Below are 19,398 nucleotides of genomic sequence, written 5' to 3'. Positions count from 1 at the left end.
GCATAAATTGTACCTGTCAGCTGCTGCTGCCCAAGAGAATAAAGAGATTGCTGCTTTTAAAGATAATCCTTGTGTGAGACTGGAATCTCTCATCCCTGTGGGGAATCTCTGTGGTAAGGATTCACCCCACATTCCTGAGGTTTACTATAGATGGAGGCGCTGCACCATTGAACCAGAATGAAGGCATCCACCCCAGTAACTTGTTCCTGTTATCCCCCATGTCATCGCGGGAGACTCAGGCCCTCCTGTTGCCAGCAGGTATGCACCACACAGACACCTAGCCAGACCCCAGAACACCTCAGGGGACCCTATCTGCGATTGGGAGGGGGAAGATGGGCTAGATATATATGTAACGGGTTTCCCCCCCCCAATCTCACATTGGCCCGGGTGGTCTAACCAGTCCCCATTACGTGTTCGTGTTTGGTGGTGCACCTGTAGGCTACAGGACTCCTGAGTCTCCCGCTTGATGGTATTAGGGGATGTCATCAGGACAGGTAGCTGAGGTAGTGGGTGCGAGTTCAACTTACATCATGTGCAGCGCCTCCACCTCATCAGGGTCTGTGCTTCCGCAGAGAGATGGTCCTGGTGAGGAACTCCTTCTTGGTGGTGACTGCCACTGCTGAGTAATCTCACACTCACACAGTGGGGTTGTCATTAACACGGTCATCTTTATTGTAGATTGGGATGTAGCAGACTGCCCCATGCAGCTGCCGGCTCTAGCCGCACATCTCTTCGTGCTGTCCCTTTGCCAGGTACGCCCTCCCGTATTGAAGTGGGATTCCCCCTTCTCCTAGGGAGACCCTCTCTGTGCCAGGTCCCTGGACACAGAGTGGCTTAGACAGGCTTGATTGGTCAACCTGTACCGCTAGTTACTGCACTAGGGTCACAAAGTGTTCCTACAATCCCTTATGCAGGAGAATACAATTTACCAGCAACTTCACATAACTGCTGGAACGACTCTCCTAACTGACAGTGTTGTGCCTTATATACTTCAGGAGGCAGGCGCATCCCTGATGTCACTATACAGGGACTCAGAGCATACAGCCACTCCCCTCCATACATAGGGCACCTCACCAGGGTGTGAGGGAAAACCTCCATAACTACTGCTAGCATACCTGTATGCATACCTGTACTTACCAGGACTTACTGCCAACAGAGAGGAAAGTAGTATACCATTATTATGCATGGCTATATATATATATATGTAAATATATATATATATATATATTTACATATATATATTTACCCATATAGTATTAAGTATATAGTTATTACCTTTATAGCTATTGTTTTAGTCCCAGTCTTTCTTTTCATTTTGTAAAAATATGCCTTGTTTATACTGTACACAGATCTTCCTTAATAGTCATTCTGCTTTAAGATTGTGGTGAGATGATTATAATGCATCTTTCAGACTCCAATTCACTGTAGTGAGGTTGGTAATTACCTCTAACCTTAATTGTCAAGTGCCCAATTTTCCAAAGTTTTCCCACACACACAACCACCATAGAAAATAATTTTGAACAAAAACCATTTTGTAATTGAATCCCTCCAATGGTGCAGAAATGCATTGCCCTGCAGGCTAGTCCAGCAGCAGAGGGTTAGCCACAGTTGTGTTTGGCATAAACAACAGTACAAGACAGAAACAAGGAAAGCACACATTTACTGTTGTACTTATTGGGCTCAGAATGAGTGATTAACTACCCCTTGCTGTTTTACACATTTATGCTTGGAAGGGGTTTAGACATATATGCATAAAGTTTTCTGTTTTACCATACTTTAAATGAATCAGGCATTCCTGTAAAGACATTTCCCACAGGAGTTACTGTTTTTAACCAAGACATGTAAAACAGTAGATTCTTGTTCCAAATATGTGCCTTTAAAACAATCAGTGCGTATTTATAATGTAAGGTAGGAACGTATTTTTACTTGCCAATATACATTTGATTCATTAATAAAAGAATACACATAAAAGAAATCTATAGAGCTTTCATACACTGTACAAATATAATATTTTTTAACTTTGCAATACATAATATACAGCAATTAATTTGTTGAAATTAAGATATAAATAAACAATGTTCTATTTGTATTAGAACCGGATATGTAGGCAAATGCAACAATCGTGTATTATATAGATGGTACCACCAGTGTTTTGTATTATGATGATTATTATTATTATTATGATGATGATTTTAATCCATATGTTGTTTATAGCACTTACAGTACCGATCACAATGTGCCATGTTCAACTTTCAGCACTAGAGGGTAGTGTTTACCTATAGTTACAATTTACTATGACTAGCAAGCTACAAAGAAAGTGTAATCCTCCTTCCTGAGCTCAAAAATATGAGATCATGCATTTCTTGATATGGACTTCTCCTGCATTTTAATTAATAGTCCTCTGAACCACAAACGTATTTTTCTGCTCTACTCAACATTGACTTGTGACAAGGGAATATGAGATGTGAACAGGAACCATTTGAAAAACGCGATGCACATAGAAAATACTAAAACCGTAACCACAATTATCTGCAGCGAGCCGCTTTTGTATGCATGATATTTCCTAACCGTACATCATTAACCCCTGGGCTTCCAGAGAGGCGCACACATCAACTTCCAGACAACGAGAAAGCGATTGTGCTTTAATAACTAGTCAAAACAATTAAAAGGTTACCCTCTGAAGTGAAAGGAAAAATCTGTGTGTGTGAAATGATATGCTTAGGCAAAACGTGACCATTAAAAGCACTGGCATTTGGAGGCGTCATTAACTCCTTCAGGGTGCCAGCAAAACATTGCAAAGTGTTGAACATAGTATGATCTTTGCAGGCTGAGCACACAGCCCCCTCCTGTCTCCCCTCTCTCATAGAGTTAATACAGATCTGTGCTGCGCATTCCCAGACACGTTCCCCTCAATCCCTTTCTTTCCTCTCCGCCCTTGTAGTTATTATTATTATTATAGCGAGCTAACGGCCTGTCTCCCTGCGCGCAGACACAGCCCAGCACGGGCATTGCTCCTCCCTGAGTCCGAGGAGCACCTCCCCAGCCCCGCAGACAGGCAGCGCTGCCGGCCAATCTCTGGCAGCAGGGCCAGTCCAGGGCCGCCCCGTGTAATGCAGTGAAGGGGCTGCAACTGCACGGACTGCTGTCCAATCGCGGGGCAGAGGGGAGGGGTTGCAAGTGACAGGCTTGTGGCTGGGCGGTACAGGGGAGGGGGGGGGGGGGTGTAGGATTGAATCCAGGCTGAAGTGCAAGGGGATCAATGAGCGAAGAAAGTTTTTTTTTTGTTTCAGCAAAGGCATCAAGAGACAGTCGAACTGCATTACATTGCGCACTGAGTTTTCCTTTACCCCAAATCAGGGGATGATGAGAAATAGAAATATATATATATATATACTGATGACAGTCACCCGTAATTTCCTGCAGGCAGAAATGCTTGTGTGAAACAGCACGAGTCCACCCCAATCTCAGGATTACACACACACAAAAAAAGCATCTTTACCAGAGAACAAAGTTTCAAGAGCAGGAGAAGGGACGAGAGGAGCTGCTGCTGCTGCTGCTGCTGCTGGATTGGAAAGCCTGGCATGGTGAGAAAAAAAGAAATCTCTATGTGGCTGCAGGATGCCGCGTTCAGATGACTTGCTGGATTAAAAGGGATTTCTTATGGGCTTTGGAGGATGCACAAATCTGCCAGCGAGACTATCCAGAGGGGTGAAGTGAGAACACAGCGGAGGAGTGACCGGGCGCAGAGTGGGGGAGCCAGCCAATAACTGCAGCAGCAGCAGCAGCAGCAGCAGCAGCAGCAGCAGGGGCTTCAGCTATTTCATTGCTGAAGGGACTGAGTGAGCACCGCTGTGCTAGGTTTATTTGGGAAGTTATCAGCGGCTGGACCAGGTTCCCATCGGATGAAGGGAGTGTTAGTTTAATGGAGATTATGAACTTGTGATTTTTCAATTCTGGAAGGCAAAATCGACACGGACAAAGGTGCAAGGATACTGACCAAAGTGCAATACACATAAGAAAGAACTGAGAACTAAAAATGAATCTGTGATAAGACCCGTGCTAACTTCCTCTTGACTTTGATTGAGCTGGGTCTGCACTGGGGGATGCCCGCCTACATCCTACTTCTGAATGTACAGTTGCAGTCCGCATTGCCTACATGTTTTAGATGCGGTACTACCTGGAGAGGACATTACAACTATTGGAATTAACTTATTTCTGTATATATATTTTTTTTATTATTATTTCTTACTAGCCCAAGGGAAGTAAACGCGTGGCAGGTTTTGTAACTTTTAAGGAGTGTGTCTTCTGTGGGTTAGCAACATGAGCTTTTCCCCAGCCAGGGCTACATCCTTGCAGATGTTGCCCTTGCTCCATTTCTTGGTGCCCCTGCTTTTACTGACGGTGCCCGGGGCTCGGAGTGGCTCCCAACCACGGCAAGTCTTTCAAGTACTGGAGGAACAACCTCCTGGGACATATGTGGGCACCATCAGCACCAGATCGGGTTTCACCTACCGGCTCAGTGAGTCCCATGTCCTGTTCAGTATTAACTCCACCTCTGGCTCAATCCACACCACTGCCACCATCGACAGGGAGAGCCTGGTCAGTGATGTGATCAACCTGGTGGTGCTGTCCAGTCAACCTACTTACCCCACAGAAGTACGCATCAATGTGCAGGACATCAATGACAATTCGCCTGTCTTCCCAGAGCCGTCTATCGTAGTGTCTTTCAAGGAGGACACACAAGGCGGCCGACAGGTTATACTGGACACAGCCACGGACTCTGATGCCGGCACAAATGGGGTTGATCACCGCTCCTACCGTATTGTGTCCGGTAACCAGGATGGGCGCTTTAAACTGGGTATTACAGTCAATCCAAGCGGGGAGGGGGCCTTCCTGCACCTGATGTCCCAAGGCCCCCTTGACCGAGAGACCACTCCATGCTACCACCTGCTTGTGGAGGTGGAGGACAAAGGCTCGCCCAAAAGGCTGGGTCACCTGAAAGTGAATGTGACTGTGCAAGATATCAATGACAACCCCCCAGTCTTTAGCAGCTCACAGTACCAGGCCCGGGTGGAGGAGGACGCACCAGTGGGTTCGAGTGTCTTAAAAGTGGAGGCCAATGATCGGGATGATGGGGCTAATGCTGCAATCAGGTACCAACTGGCAGAAGGTACCCCCTTCCAAATCGACCCCGAAAGTGGTCTGGTAACCATCCGTGAGCCACTAGACTATGAGAGCCGGCGACAATATACCCTCAGTATCCAGGCCCGGGACCTGGGCACCCCACCACTCACCGGCCGGGCGGAGGCGCTGGTCCGCCTGATTGATGTCAATGACAATGACCCCGTAGTGAAATTCCGCTATTTCCCAGCCACCTCCCGCTATGCCTCAGTGGATGAGAATGCACAGGTTGGGACAGTGGTAGCATTGCTGACTGTCACTGACTCAGACTCCCCTGCGGCCAATGGAAATGTCACGGTGGCTATTCTGGGGGGTAATGAGCAGCGCCACTTTGAGGTCCAAACATCCAAGGTCCCCAACCTCAGCCTCATCAAAGTGGCCAGTGCTCTTGACCGGGAAAGGATACCTTCGTACAACCTGACTGTCAGTGTGTCAGACCAAGGGCACCCCAGGCCCCGCTCCTCTGTGGCCAGCCTGGTGATCTATGTTAATGATATCAATGACCATCCTCCAGTCTTCCAGGAACTGCACAATCGAGTGGAGGTCAGTGAGGACTTACCTGCTGGCTCCTACATCCGCGGGATCTCAGCTACAGATAGCGACACTGGGCTGAATGCAAACCTACGATACTCCATAGTGTCTGGAAACAAGCTGGGGTGGTTCACCATTAGTGAGCACAGTGGGCTGGTAACCAGTGCTTCTGCCCTAGATCGCGAAACAGCCCCTCAACTGTTGCTCAACATCAGCGCAAGGGACCAAGGGCCCCAACCTAAGACGAGCTATGCTACACTCCTTGTCAACCTGCTAGACGTCAATGATCAAAGGCCGATCTTCACTGCCATCCATAGTGACGGCCAGCACTGGGTGTCCTTGTCAGAAAATTGCCTTGTTGGCACTGAATTGGTCACATTGAAGGCTGCCGATGGTGACCTTGGGGACAACGGAACCATCCGCTTCTACTTTGAATCTGACAACCCAAGCCAGTGCCAAGAGTATTTCCGCCTAGACCCGGTGTCTGGCCGCCTGAGCACACGGGCTGAGATGGACAGGGAGCAGCAAGAGAACTGCACTTTAATGGTTCTGGCCACAGACCTAGGCACCCCACCTCTGTTCTCCACTGCCAAGGTCACTGTTACTCTGTTGGATGTGAATGACAATAGCCCAGTTTTTTATCCAGTGCAGTACTTTGCCAACATTCAGGAGAATGAACCCCCCGCAACTTTGGTGGCCACTGTCACAGCCGCTGACCCTGATATGGGCATCAATGGCACAGTGAAGTACTCTATCAGAGCTGGGGACACCTCCAAATTTCAGATCCATTCTGAGACAGGGGTCATCTCTACAAAAACAGCCCTTGACAGGGAGGAGAAAACAGCCTATCAGTTGCAAGTGGTGGCCAGAGACGGTGGGGGCCTGCAGTCTCACAACCATGCCATAGTCACCATCACTGTGCTGGACACACAAGATAACCCCCCATCTTTCAGTCAGGAGATATACAATTTTGTTCTGTTTGAAAATGTGGTGGTTGGCTACAATGTTGGAACAGTTTTAGCAACCACTATGGATCTGAACACTAATATTACTTACCTAATCACCACAGGTGACCAGAAAGGGGTGTTTGCTATTGATAAAGCCACGGGTCAAATCATGACAGCAGGTGTGGTTGATAGAGAAGAACAAGCTTTTTACCATTTAAAAGTAGTGGCCAGTGGTGGTGCTGTAACTGGAGAGACTATTGTTAACATCACAGTGAAAGACTTAAATGATAACTCCCCCCACTTTCTTCATGCAGTGGAAAGTGTTAATGTGGTAGAGAACTGGAAAACCGGTCACATTATATTTCAGGCCAAGGCTGTAGACCCAGATGAAGGTGTCAATGGGAGGGTAGGTTATAGCCTAAAGCAGAACCCTACAGGTTTGTTCTATATTGATGCTGTTATTGGTGCAGTAGGCCTAACAGGACCACTTGATGTCAATGCTGGCTCATACCAAGTAGACATTTTAGCATCAGACATGGGTGTACCACAGCTTTCCTCCAATTTCATACTGACTGTCTCTGTGCATGATGTCAATGATAACCCCCCTGTCTTTGATCAGCTTTCATACGAAGTTACCCTTTTAGAGTCAGAACCAGTAAATTCCAGATTCTTTAAGGTGCATGCTTCTGACAGAGATTCGGGGGCCAACGGAGAAATTGCATATGCTATCGAAGAGGGAAATTTGGGGGACGCTTTTGGCATATTTCCAGATGGCCAATTGTATGTAAAGAGTGAATTGGACAGAGAAGTTAAAGATACATATGTCCTTCTGGTTGCTGCTTTAGACAGAGCTGTTGAGCCCCTGAGTGCTAGAGTAAATGTTACAATAACTTTAGAGGACGTTAATGATAATAGACCGTTGTTCAATAGCACCAATTATGTTTTCTATTTTGAAGAGGAACGCAGTGGGGGCTCATTTGTGGGTAAAATCTATGCTGTGGACAAGGACTCTGGGTCTAATGGGGGAGTTATGTATGCATTTGAAACTATGCAACCTGACTTTGAATTGAACACAATTACGGGAGAAATATCCAGCACTCATCAGTTTGATAGGGAGTCTCTCATGAGACAAAGGGGCGCTGCCGTATTCACTCTCAAAGTAGTCTCGACAGATTTAGGGTTACCAAAGCCACTTAAAGACCAGGCCACTGTGCAGATTTACATTCGAGATATCAATGATAACGCTCCTAAGTTTACCAAAGATCTGTATCAAGCAAGTATATCAGAATTAGCTACAAACACGACACAGGTGTTAAGGGTATCTTCCTCTGACGTGGATGAAGGAAAGAATGGTTTGATTAGCTATTCTGTTGTTAAAGGGAACCAGGAAAATCACTTTTCAATTGACAGTGGGACAGGCCAAGTTACATTGGTAGGAAGCTTGGACCATGAAGCCACAGCCTCTTATTCTCTCACCATTCAAGCTGTGGATTCTGGGATAGTTCCCATGAGTTCATCGTGTACATTAAATATTGACGTTCTTGATGAAAATGACAACACCCCATCTTTTCCAAAATCAGCTGGGTTTGTGGATGTTTTAGAAAATATGAGAGTTGGGGAACTTGTATCTTCTGTCACTGCCACAGACTCTGACTCTGGTGACAATGCTGATGTTCAGTATAGTATTACAGGGACTAACAACCATGGTACATTTAGCATTAGTCCCAACACTGGCAGCATTTTCCTTGCAAAGAAACTGGATTTTGAAACACAGGCGCTGTTCAAACTAAACATCACAGCTAAAGATAATGGGAGACCCCCACGGTCATCTACCATGTCAGTTATAATCCAGGTGAGAGACTTCAATGATAACCCGCCCAGCTTCCCTACTGGGGATATTTTTAAATCAATAGTGGAGAATATTCCGATAGGTACCTCTATCCTGTCTGTTATTGCCAGTGACCCTGATGCAGATATTAATGGACAGCTAACTTATGCCATAATTCAACAAAAGCCAAGAGGTAACCACTTTGTTATTGATGAAATGCGAGGGACAATCTACACAAGTGCTGAAGTAGACAGGGAGTTCTCCAATCTATTTGAGCTTACTGTGAAAGCCAGTGACCAAGCTGTACCTGTGGAGTCAAGACGATTTGCCTTAAAGAATGTGACCATTTTAGTCAGTGATATCAATGACAATGTTCCTACATTTGTATCTCAAAATGCTTTTGCTGCAGACCCTTCCGTTGTCATCGGTTCTGTCCTGACTACAATCACAGCTTTCGACCCAGATGAGGGTCCAAACGGGGAAATTGAGTATGAGATAATTAATGGTGACACCGAAACCTTTATTGTGGATCGTTACAGCGGTGACCTAAGAGTGGCCTCACCTATGGTGCCATCCCACCTCATATACAACCTCATAGTGGCTGCCACTGATTTAGGATCTGAAAGGAAGGCGACAACAACGGAGTTGACCATTTTTCTCCAAGGACTTGATGGTCCCGTTTTTTCTCAGCCTAAATATATAACCATTTTGAAGGAGGGAGAACCAATTGGCACCAACGTTATTTCCATTGAAGCAGCTAGTCCCCGGGGCACTGAGGCTACGGTGGAATACTTCATTGTATCTGTGCGGTGTGAAGGAAAGACTGTCGGGCGTCTCTTTACCATTGGACGCAGTACAGGTGTCATGCAAACTGCAGCAGTGCTGGACCGTGAGCACGGGGCGCGCCTGTACCTGGTGGACGTATATGCAATTGAAAAGGAAACTGTTTTCCCTAGGACCCAAAGAGCAGAGGTAAGGTGTTATCTATTTCCTTACATCAGTTGGATGAGCTGTTATTATTTATTGCGTTGTTGTTTAAAACTGAAAATACTGTTGTACCCTTTTTAAAAAAAAACAAAAAAAAAATCCTCTCCAGTCTTGGGAATCTGATATTGTTTAAGGTGACAGATTGGTTGCAAGCTTTTCTATTTGTGGGTTTGCTTCATCTGAGGACATTCCATATGTTCTAAATACTAAACCCAGCATCTTTAATGTTTAAGGTTAACCTAACTATTGCTTATTGTTTCTGTAGCTGAGCTGTGGCCAACCGTGTGAGATACCTGTAGGTAAAAGGTAACAGATGTGTGCTGGACAGCTCAAAAAACTCAGAGGAAGGGTTTATTGATGTTTTGAAGTACTGTGTATTTTTTATTTATTTATTTTCATTTATCCTTTATCAGAGAGGTGAATGGGTACTAAGAAACGATCAGGATAAGATGATCTCTTTATTAAATAGTTGATATTTTATATGCAACCCATAAATATCAGCTAGGCAAAAAGACTGCTAACCAGTCCATTTGACAGTTATAACCACACTCTGAATTGTATGAGAATAATGACATATGAAAAATAGCTAGGTTCCTATTTTAATTGCAGGCATTGATTAGTATCTCATATTCCCCACTGGGGCCTGATATACGTAAGGAGGAAATATGGCAACCAAACTCATGTACTCTTTAAATGTAACTGGAGCATGCATATCAAATCAAAAGCATATAAACAAACCACCATGCAATCACCGATCACATACAAACGCTATTCATTTTCAGCCCTTGCCTGTCTCACGATCTCAACTTCTCTCACATTTTCATCTTTTTTTCACCCATTCATTCAGCATAAAGAGTGTCCTCTCCATTATAGAAGTTTTTTTTTAAGAAAAAATTAAAGAGTAACTGAATAGGGGGCTTAGGTATCTATACTAGACAGAGGTGTCAGGATGTAAATAAGAAATGAAGGATTCTATGATTATGAAGGTGATAAAAAAAAAGACAAACCAGTCTGTTTTATAGTTTTATATTTGGTTTATGTCGAAGATATTGCCAAAACCTTTGTTAACAGTGGCAAATAATTACAAAGTTACATATGCATTGCAATACGTATCTTTGCAAACACACATGACACATTGTAGCTGAAAATACTATGGATACATGCAATAGAGTTTATGTTTTTATAAATGTCATTAATTAGTCTTCCCTTTCCTACCTTTCATCATTGCCCACATTGTTGTTAAATAAGATTACTGTAAATGTTCAATTTTCTTGTATACCATGCTTTTTACATTTTGTTACATTTTTGTAGGCAATTACCTTCTAGGAGCATAACATAAAACCATTGCAAATTTGTGTGGCCTTAAAGAAAGCAGGGGATTAGGTTCTCTGTACTTAATGGAAATATTTTTGTACTGCTCAAGTTTTGTAGTTAACATGCTTTAGGTATGCAGTGTTGCATTGCGTTAGAGTGAAGTTTTCTAAGTGAAGTTTGCAGAGCTCATATTTCAGACCAATTTGAAACCCTTTGCTGCTGCAGGAGCCTGTAAAACATTGTGTTACTCACTGGCCCCACCACCAATGATGGTTTAAACTGGTTAGCCCAAGCTTTGCCTCAAATGAAAAACAAATGTTTTCCTATTCAAGCATATTAAGATCTGTAGTTGGAGACTGACGTTTATGCATATTCTGGCTTCTTTTCTTATATTTGATAAAAAATAAATACCTGCTTCTCAATTTGAAATAGAATGTATTGTGCCTCTTTCAAAATAAAGTAAAATATATATAGCTTTTGGTTGCCAAAGCAAATTTAAAGAATAAGTCGAGTATTTGAGCAGATTAGAGCTCATGCTATTTCAATACCTCCTCACTTTTGAGGGAAAAAGATCTTGCTGAGGAAACTCCCATTCAGTAACTTACTTTCAAGGGATCAACATCTGTTATTTACTGTATAAGGAACCGAGTCTCTCTCTGTGTCTCTCTCTCTCTCTCTGTGTGTGTCTCTCTCTCTCTCTTTCTCTGTGTCTCTCTCTCTCTGTCTCTCTCTCTCTCTGTGTGTGTCTCTGTGTGTGTCTCTCTCTCTGTGTGTGTCTCTCTCTCTCTCTCTGTGTCTCTCTCTCTGTGTGTCTCTCTCTGTGTCTCTGTGTGTCTCTGTGTCTCTGTGTGTCTCTTTCTATCTCCGTGTCCCTCTGTCTCTGTGTGTCTCTCTCTGTCTCTGTGTCTCTGTGTGTCTCTCTCTGTGTCTTTGTGTGTCTCTGTGTGTCTCTCACTGTCTCTGTGTCTCTGTGTGTCTCTCTCCGTCTATCCGTCTCTGTGTCTCTCTGTGTCTCTCTCTTTGTCTGTCTGTGTCTGTCTCTGTCGTTTTTTGTAAATATATATATACACACATACACATACACACACACACACACACACACACACACACACACACACACACACACACACACACACACACACACACACACACACACACACACACACACACATATATATTATATATATATATAACACAATAGAATGGTGAAATGTTATGGACTTTGCTAACATGATCAATACGCTGTTTTGTGTTTAATTGTGGAGATACCCTATATTAACGTGAAAGAAAACATGTATTTAAGCAGTTAGAAGCCTTAGTAATTCTGTATAATGAAAGCATTAAAAATCAGAGAGTATACTTTTTTGCTGCAGTATGTTGCTATTCTAGGGCACCCATTTGATGTCAAGTTCCCCTTGCCCACTAATTGCTAAAGAAACTACTACCAACAAGTACAAATTCCCTATTTTCTTCAAGAAAGATTTTCTACCATACTGTAATCCTGCAGAGATCTGTTTTCTAATTAAAATATTGTTTCTGGATCCTTTGTTGACACAATGTAAAATTAATGTATTTTTTTTACAGACATGATTCCTGTTTCATTAAACCATTTGTTTTGTATTGATGAATTTGCACACAATCTCACACTTACCTTCTTTGTTTATTTAAGATGTAATAATAACAGTAATGATTGTGCTCACTATTTGAAGACTACTCTTTAGTGGGACTGTTTAGGGAAATAATTACTGGGCTACTCAATTTGAGAAATGCTAATGATGTCTGTTTATGTGTAATACATATGCTGTGTTTCTAGGATGATTTAAAATGACTTATTATTGCCATGCATGTAGACGTATGAGGGAACCTCATTTTTTTTTGTTTTTGTTTTTTTGCCATCTACAGTACTTGTAGCTCTGTTAGTCATTGCAATGCATTGCACATAAATTGTAGCACAAATTGGTCTCTTGTAACCCCTCTCTGAATGGGTTAAAATGTCCTTTTGTGATAGTATAGAAAGCAAGAGGAAATTAGGTTCTTCCTGTTTAACTGCTATATTCATTTAACTGTAAAATGACAACAAGGTTCATTTTTAACATCTGTTTTTTTTTCTCATAATCCCTTGTTTTCTAGCTTCATCAGTAGCATGTCATTTTCGTTAGCTGGACGTCTTAGTTTAGTGATGGGCTGGGTTCCAGTCCTTACATTACTGTCATATCCAACTTATGTGATGTTGTTAGGTGATACTCAACAGCTCTCACATTGTAGCTTCTGTTTGGTGCTTTACACTTTTCTTTAGGACGTTTAATAAACCTGCCTAGACATACTTGAGATGCATTGTTGATTAATTGCATCCTTGCCATGGTGTATCTGCCAGCTGATATGCTAAGTGGCTGGAAAACACTGAGATTGTTTTACTATTTTACACTGCTGTTCCCTTTACAACTCCCTAAAAACTGATGCACAACAATATTGTAAAAGCAGAAGGGCTATTTTGTTTTGTTTATATTTTCCCATGAAATCTAACATTTTTCTATTTATTCCTGTATTTATTGTGCACATTGCTTTAACTTTCCTTTTGATACCTGTACTATCTTCAATAATTAATGTAGAAGTAATATCATCTAAAAAAACATTACAAAGATGGCATAGTTCCAAAGTGTGAGGAAACAGTTTCAGGTGAGGAGAATCCTGCTTGTGCAGCCAACACAGCATAGACAAATTCCTCAAAATGCAGGTCTCCTCTAGAACAGAGGTACAAAGTATAGCTCTACAGGCAGTCCTCGGTTATCCAACGGAATCCGTTCTGGAAGTAACGTTGGATAGTGAAACCGTTGTAAAGTGAGTCCCATGTTAATCAGTGGCAGTGAGAGTTGGATAACGCATACAGGCGTCGGAAAACGGCCCTTAGGGTTGCATTGTAAAGAGTTGGATATGGCATTCGTTGTAAAGTGAAACTTTAGAAAGCGAGAACTACCTGTACTCACAAGTTCACAATAAAATTCTTAATTTATTGTAACAGCCAAGAACTGAGGAGAAACCATGTTTCAGGTTCAATATACACCTTTCATCAGGTGGCCACAATTTTGAATTCTGTTATTTGTTAAACTTTGCAATGGCAACAGCATTCTTTCCTTGTTGACGCTAACCAGCAGTAACAAGAATATGTTCCTCGATACTTGTATTGTATTTTTTCCCCTGAATTAATCTTATCTGCCTTATTCATGAAGCTCAGAAACGAATGATCACAGCACAATTCAATATACTGTGAAGACGCTTGCCACTGCTGGAGAAAAATCCAGCTTTATTCAAATGAACAGGAAGTAGCTCTTTCCAACAGAGAGAAAATACTTCACAGTATATCGAATAAGGGCTTACGCTTGCAGAGTTGCAATTTAAGGTGTTACACGGCTGAGTATTCTCACTTTATCATATCTTCTGTCAATGTTGCTGTGAGAAATTGTACTTCTAGTGAAACATAATAATCAAAATCAACAGAAAAATTCAAACATTTTTGGGGAGATTAAAAAAAAAAAAAGCTGGTGGGAGTGGATACTGTACACCGGCTTTACATACTGTAAGTAGCATGCTATTTTAAAAACAATATTTGACTTCCTGACATTCATGTTGAAAATAAGGACAAGCAAGGATATGACATGCCCCAGTGGAGCTAGAATTACATAATGGCAACAAACATCAGTAGAGTTAACTGCATTCCTTCTGCTTCTACGTGAAGCTTTAATAATATTTTTTTAGAGCATGTATCTCCATAATAGAAGAATCAATAAAGGCTTCTGAGTGTCGATTTATACTAAAATACAAAGCAAGCATTACTCAGATCTATTAATAATATGTTGTATGCTAAAGCCTCCTCTCTACCCTTCCACCCTTTTACCCTGTCATTGGTAAATGTTGCTACTTTAATATAAGCAACACTTCCAAAGGTGGGACATCTCTGTTGAGAGGGAGACTGGAGAAATGCAAAGGTAAACCTTTTGAAGCAAAATGAGTAGGTATGGAACCCTGAGAACTTTAAAGAAGAGATCCCACCTGGGAACTTTAAAACAATCTTACCTTGTTTGCAGGGTCACACATAGAGCTGATCGGTGAACCCCTGACAGAGCCCCAGGTTCAGAAGTGGCAAGTGCATGGTCCACTGGGTAAAGTAGAAGATTAAAAATGGCTAGGAGGGATCAGGGCCTATTTAAAAGCTGCAATGTCACCAGAAATATTATGTCACAGCTTTCTATAGAGGTGACCCCGCCGCTATGTTTGTAGTCGGCCTCCATATTTGTTGGGGGGTGGGACTATATAATTTTTTAGGGTTCCTTCATAGCTTTCAGATTAGGCTACAAAGAGTACTGTATCTGCAAAGAGCACAATAGTAAATATCAAAAAAATATTCCATATCTTCTGTTTCCCTCACATACTGATTAAGGGTTCATAACGAACTCATCAATTTTCATCAACTCCTCAGTTCCAAAGTTGCCAAGATTAGAAGTGAATCAAAAAGCTATTTTTAGAAAGTCACACATTTAGTGCATCTACAAAAATGTTTAATCACCAAGATATTGTCATAATCACATGTATATTATGTATTATTCTCTGCACTGACAAAATGGCAAACATACTGTCACTACAGAAAAGTCAAACAAGGTTACATGTAATGTATGTAGAATTTTATTTATACAGACCCACCAGTGCATGCAACACTTTACAAAATTACAGAACAGGGAAAATAAGGTACAAACGATGAGGATAAGGGCAGCTAGTAAAGGATAATATAAAGGACAAAGAGACCATGCCCTTAATAGCTTACAATGTAACTTTTTCATGTTACAAGAAGAGAATTCATAATTTCTGACAATGGGTGTATTTGGGTTATTATTATCATATTATCATTTATTTGTAATGTGCCAACATATTCTACAGCGCGTTACAATGGGGGTACAGAGTTATGTAAATTACATAAATAGAATGACATACAAATAAGGACAAATAAGAGCAAACAGATACAGAAGGTCCCTGCTCGTGGGAGCTTACAATCTATATGAATAAAGGGCACTGTTGGAACAAAAAGGCAAAGTGGTTGCTCATTGTGGGATGGAGTATGCCTCAGGGTGGAGTATGGTCCAGCCATGCAGCTGATTCTATTAAGGTTTGGGGGTGAGGATGTTAGGGGGGGAGGATGTTAGGGGTGTTAGCAGGGAGTTTGGTCCAGCCGCACCACTGGTTCCAATAGGCTTGGATGGGGATGTGGTGAAAGTTTGGGATATGCCTGAGGCTCACCTTTTCAAGAAGCCTTTCAGGGTGTTTTTAATTGTCTGAACGCTAGGGCAGAGTCTGATGGTGCATGATAGGACATTTCAGAGGGAGAACTCTTGTAGGCGGGAGTGAGGCGAAGTAATAAGACAGGAGAAAAAACAGATATCAAGGGGAATACCAGCTAGGAGAAGGTTGCAGTAATCAAGGCGGGAAGAGGTGGGTGAATTAGGATTTTATTTGCGACATGAGTGAGAAAAGGGCGTATCTAAGTGACATTTAAGAAATGGAAATGGCAGAACTTAATGAAGACTTGTGAGGAATGAAGGAGATGACAGAACCAAAGATACCCCTAGACAGCAGGCTTGGACTGTTGAGGAAATTGTGGTACTTTTAATCGTGAGAGGCAGTTTGGGTCTAGAGGCAGCAGTAGAAGGGGAACGGGTATTAGTTATATTATAGACATGTTAAGCTTCAGGTAAATTTGGGTGTCATCGGCATAGAGATTTTAGTGAAGCCAAAAGATTGAATTAGTTCACCAAGATTGGAGGTATAGAGTAAGAATATCAGAGGGCCAAGGACAGAACCTTGTGGGACCCAAACAGAAAGAGTGATTGAAGAGGAGGAAACGCCAGAGAAGGAAACACTGAAAGAGCGGTTGGATAGGTAGAATAAAAACCAGGAGAAGGCTGTGTCATGGAGGCCAATGAAGTTTACAGTGTGCAGGAGAAGGGGGTAATCAACAGTGTCAAAGGCAGCAGAGAGATCCAGGAGAATTACTAAGTAGAAGTGGCCCGAAGGCCAGGTCCATAGTGCCTTTGCCCGTGCGGAGGCATGCACGGCATGACGTCTCCCATGGTACGCGCGCTGTCCGTGGACGTGTCTAGGGGCGTGCCAGTGACGTGACGGAGCTGGTTCGCCCTCATTGGGCGAACTGCTCAAGTGACCTGTCTGTCACGCTGAGAGATCTGTTTATCTGATTTCTCACGTAACGCGCGCCCCCTCCTGCTTCCACACAGACTCACCTGCACGCCACATGGACGTGAACACTGCCTTAAGGCAGTCTGTTCACTCAGTGTGCGGACGCCTCCACACGGTCTGCAGTACCATGGCCCCAGCCTTAGACTTTTCTGTGAGTAGGTAATTGGCCACTTTTATTAATGCTGTCTATGAAGTGTAGAGGACAGAACCCAGATTGCAGAGTCAAGCAGGGAGTTGGATGAATGAAAGTGAGTTAAGTGGTTGTATACAAGAACCTCAATTAGAATGGAGGAAAGAGAGATAAAACTGTAGTTAGAGAGGGGGGCAGGGTCAAAGGAGCGTTTCTTAAGAATGGGTGTGATTAGTGCATGTTTAAAAGAAGATGGGAATGTACCGGAGATGACGGAAAGGTTAAAAAGGTGAGTTAGGGTAAGACTTAATGTGCCAGAGAGGGAGCAGAGCAGATGTTAGGGAATAGGATCACGGGTCAAGTTGTAGGGTGAAATGATCAGTGTTCGACAAACCTATACATTTGCTCGCCCCGGGCGAGTGGAATTAACCCCCGGGCGAGTAAATATTGGCCCAAGCAGCACACGTTTGATACTAGGTGGCGAGTAGATTTTTTTGTGTGGCGAGTAGATTTTTTGGTGATTTGTCAACCACTGGAAATGATGATAGGAGTACAGAGACCTCATACGCTGTTACATGGGAAAATGAGCTGAGGGCGGGTGTAAGTGTGCAAAGGGAAGTATGTGGTGTGTATAGAGCCTGACATGAAGAGCTATCATGTCTTATGGACTCCGTTTATCTGTGAAGAAGTTGGCATGGTCTTGGGCTTTGAGGGTGTAAGGGGGGTGCAGGTGCTGTTGGCAGAGAAGGGAGCTAAAGGTGGTGAATAGACATTGAGTGAGAGGAAAGGGTTAGTATGAGTGGAGAAAAACAGGTTTGCTTGGCAAGGGAAAGGGCAGTGTTATAGGAGGAGAGTATGAATTTATTTTGGAGGGAATCGGCCGAAGAGCATGATTTCCTCCAGAAACGTTCAATAGTGCGTGAGCACTTTTGGAGGTAGCGGGTAAAGTTTGTGTGCCATGGTTGTGACTTAAATTGTCAGCGGTGAATTGCAATGGCAGGAGCTGTCTTGTCTAGGGCTGATAAAAGGGTACTGCTGTATAGAGAGGTTGCTAGGTCTGGGCAGAAAATGGTAGAGATTGGATGGAGGAGAGGTTGTAAAGATATTGACAATTTGAGGGGGTCTAGAGCAAGTAGGTTTCTGTATATACATGTGGAAGTAGGTGTTTGACAAGGGTGCAGAGAGTAGATTGAGACTAAAAGTTAGGAGGTGATGATCAGAGAGATGTGTTAGAGACATTGCAGAACCCAGTGAAAACCAGGTCAAGGGGGTGTCCATTGCAGTGAGTAGGAGAGGTGGTACACGAAGAGAAACCAAATGACTAATTCCGCTCTTTCCATACAGTGAACATTCTGCACGTTATAATAGGTCTCAGTGTTATTACGTTCTGTACTTCAAGTTGCTAAAAACAGATATTTTGGTGGATTTAAATTGAAGACTGTCTCAATGCCTAATGTTATTTTTTTTTTATTGTGCTTGTCATTTTCTAATTCAGGGGTGCGCAAACTATTCATGCTGCGCCCCCCCTGCCTGATCCCCTGGTGCTCTCGCTCCCCCTCCCCCCACACCATGCTTCCTGGCGAGCGGAGGTAATGTGACGTCATGCCATGACCCTGCGGCGTAATTTGATGGCGCGTTGCCATGGCGACGGGTCATGTGACATCACATCACATGGTCCTGCAGCTGGCGACGCGTCACACAGCCGGCTGAATCAAGGTAAGTGGAGTGTTGCAGAGGCCTCACGCGATCCCCCGGAATGCCTTGGAGAAGAGCGCGGGGCCTCTGCAACCGCCCGCGCCCCCCTGACACATCTCCCACCCCACCTGGGGTGCGTGCCCCCCAGTTTGCGCACCGCTTTTCTAATTGATGACATTCAAAACCAGCATCATAGTCTTTAGGCACAGCAGAGATTGATGTTTGTTGTATAATAGATTCTAGATAATTAGTAGTGGTTAATGATGGTCTTACTCTTATTATTCAAGATTTATTAGAATAATATCCCAGCATTTTTATTGGGAAGGTGTCGAAAATCTTTGAGCACAGTGTTGTAATTCTGTGGCTGTCTTTTTATAATGTAAACTTTTATTGAAAAATGTGTGTTTTGTTCTGTTTTGCAACCGGACCAGTAGATTGAGAAAATAAAACTTAAATAATTGGATACACGGGGGCTTATTCTATATCCGCCAAAGTATCCGATCGACCACTTCTGCGGATTTAGAATATGCAGCATTAATTTGTGT

General features: G+C 43.1%; 1 protein-coding gene across 1 annotated transcript in view; it reads left to right on the top strand.

Moving 5' to 3' along the window:
• The first annotated feature begins 3,234 nt into the window (after nt 1–3,234).
• FAT4 (FAT atypical cadherin 4) overlaps nt 3,235–19,398 on the top strand; it is a 270,297-nt gene continuing 254,133 nt past the window's right edge. Inside the window, exon 1 of the mRNA XM_075615613.1 lies at nt 3,235–9,459. Within this exon, the coding sequence (XP_075471728.1) occupies nt 4,321–9,459 (5,139 nt within the window). The 5' untranslated portion in view covers nt 3,235–4,320. The remainder of the gene's footprint in view (nt 9,460–19,398) is intronic.

This window comes from Ascaphus truei, chromosome 1 (genome assembly GCF_040206685.1).
Source record: "Ascaphus truei isolate aAscTru1 chromosome 1, aAscTru1.hap1, whole genome shotgun sequence".
NCBI lineage: Eukaryota > Metazoa > Chordata > Amphibia > Anura > Ascaphidae > Ascaphus > Ascaphus truei.
Note: the sequence above shows the minus strand (reverse complement) of the source record. Positions and strands in the feature narration are given on the sequence as shown.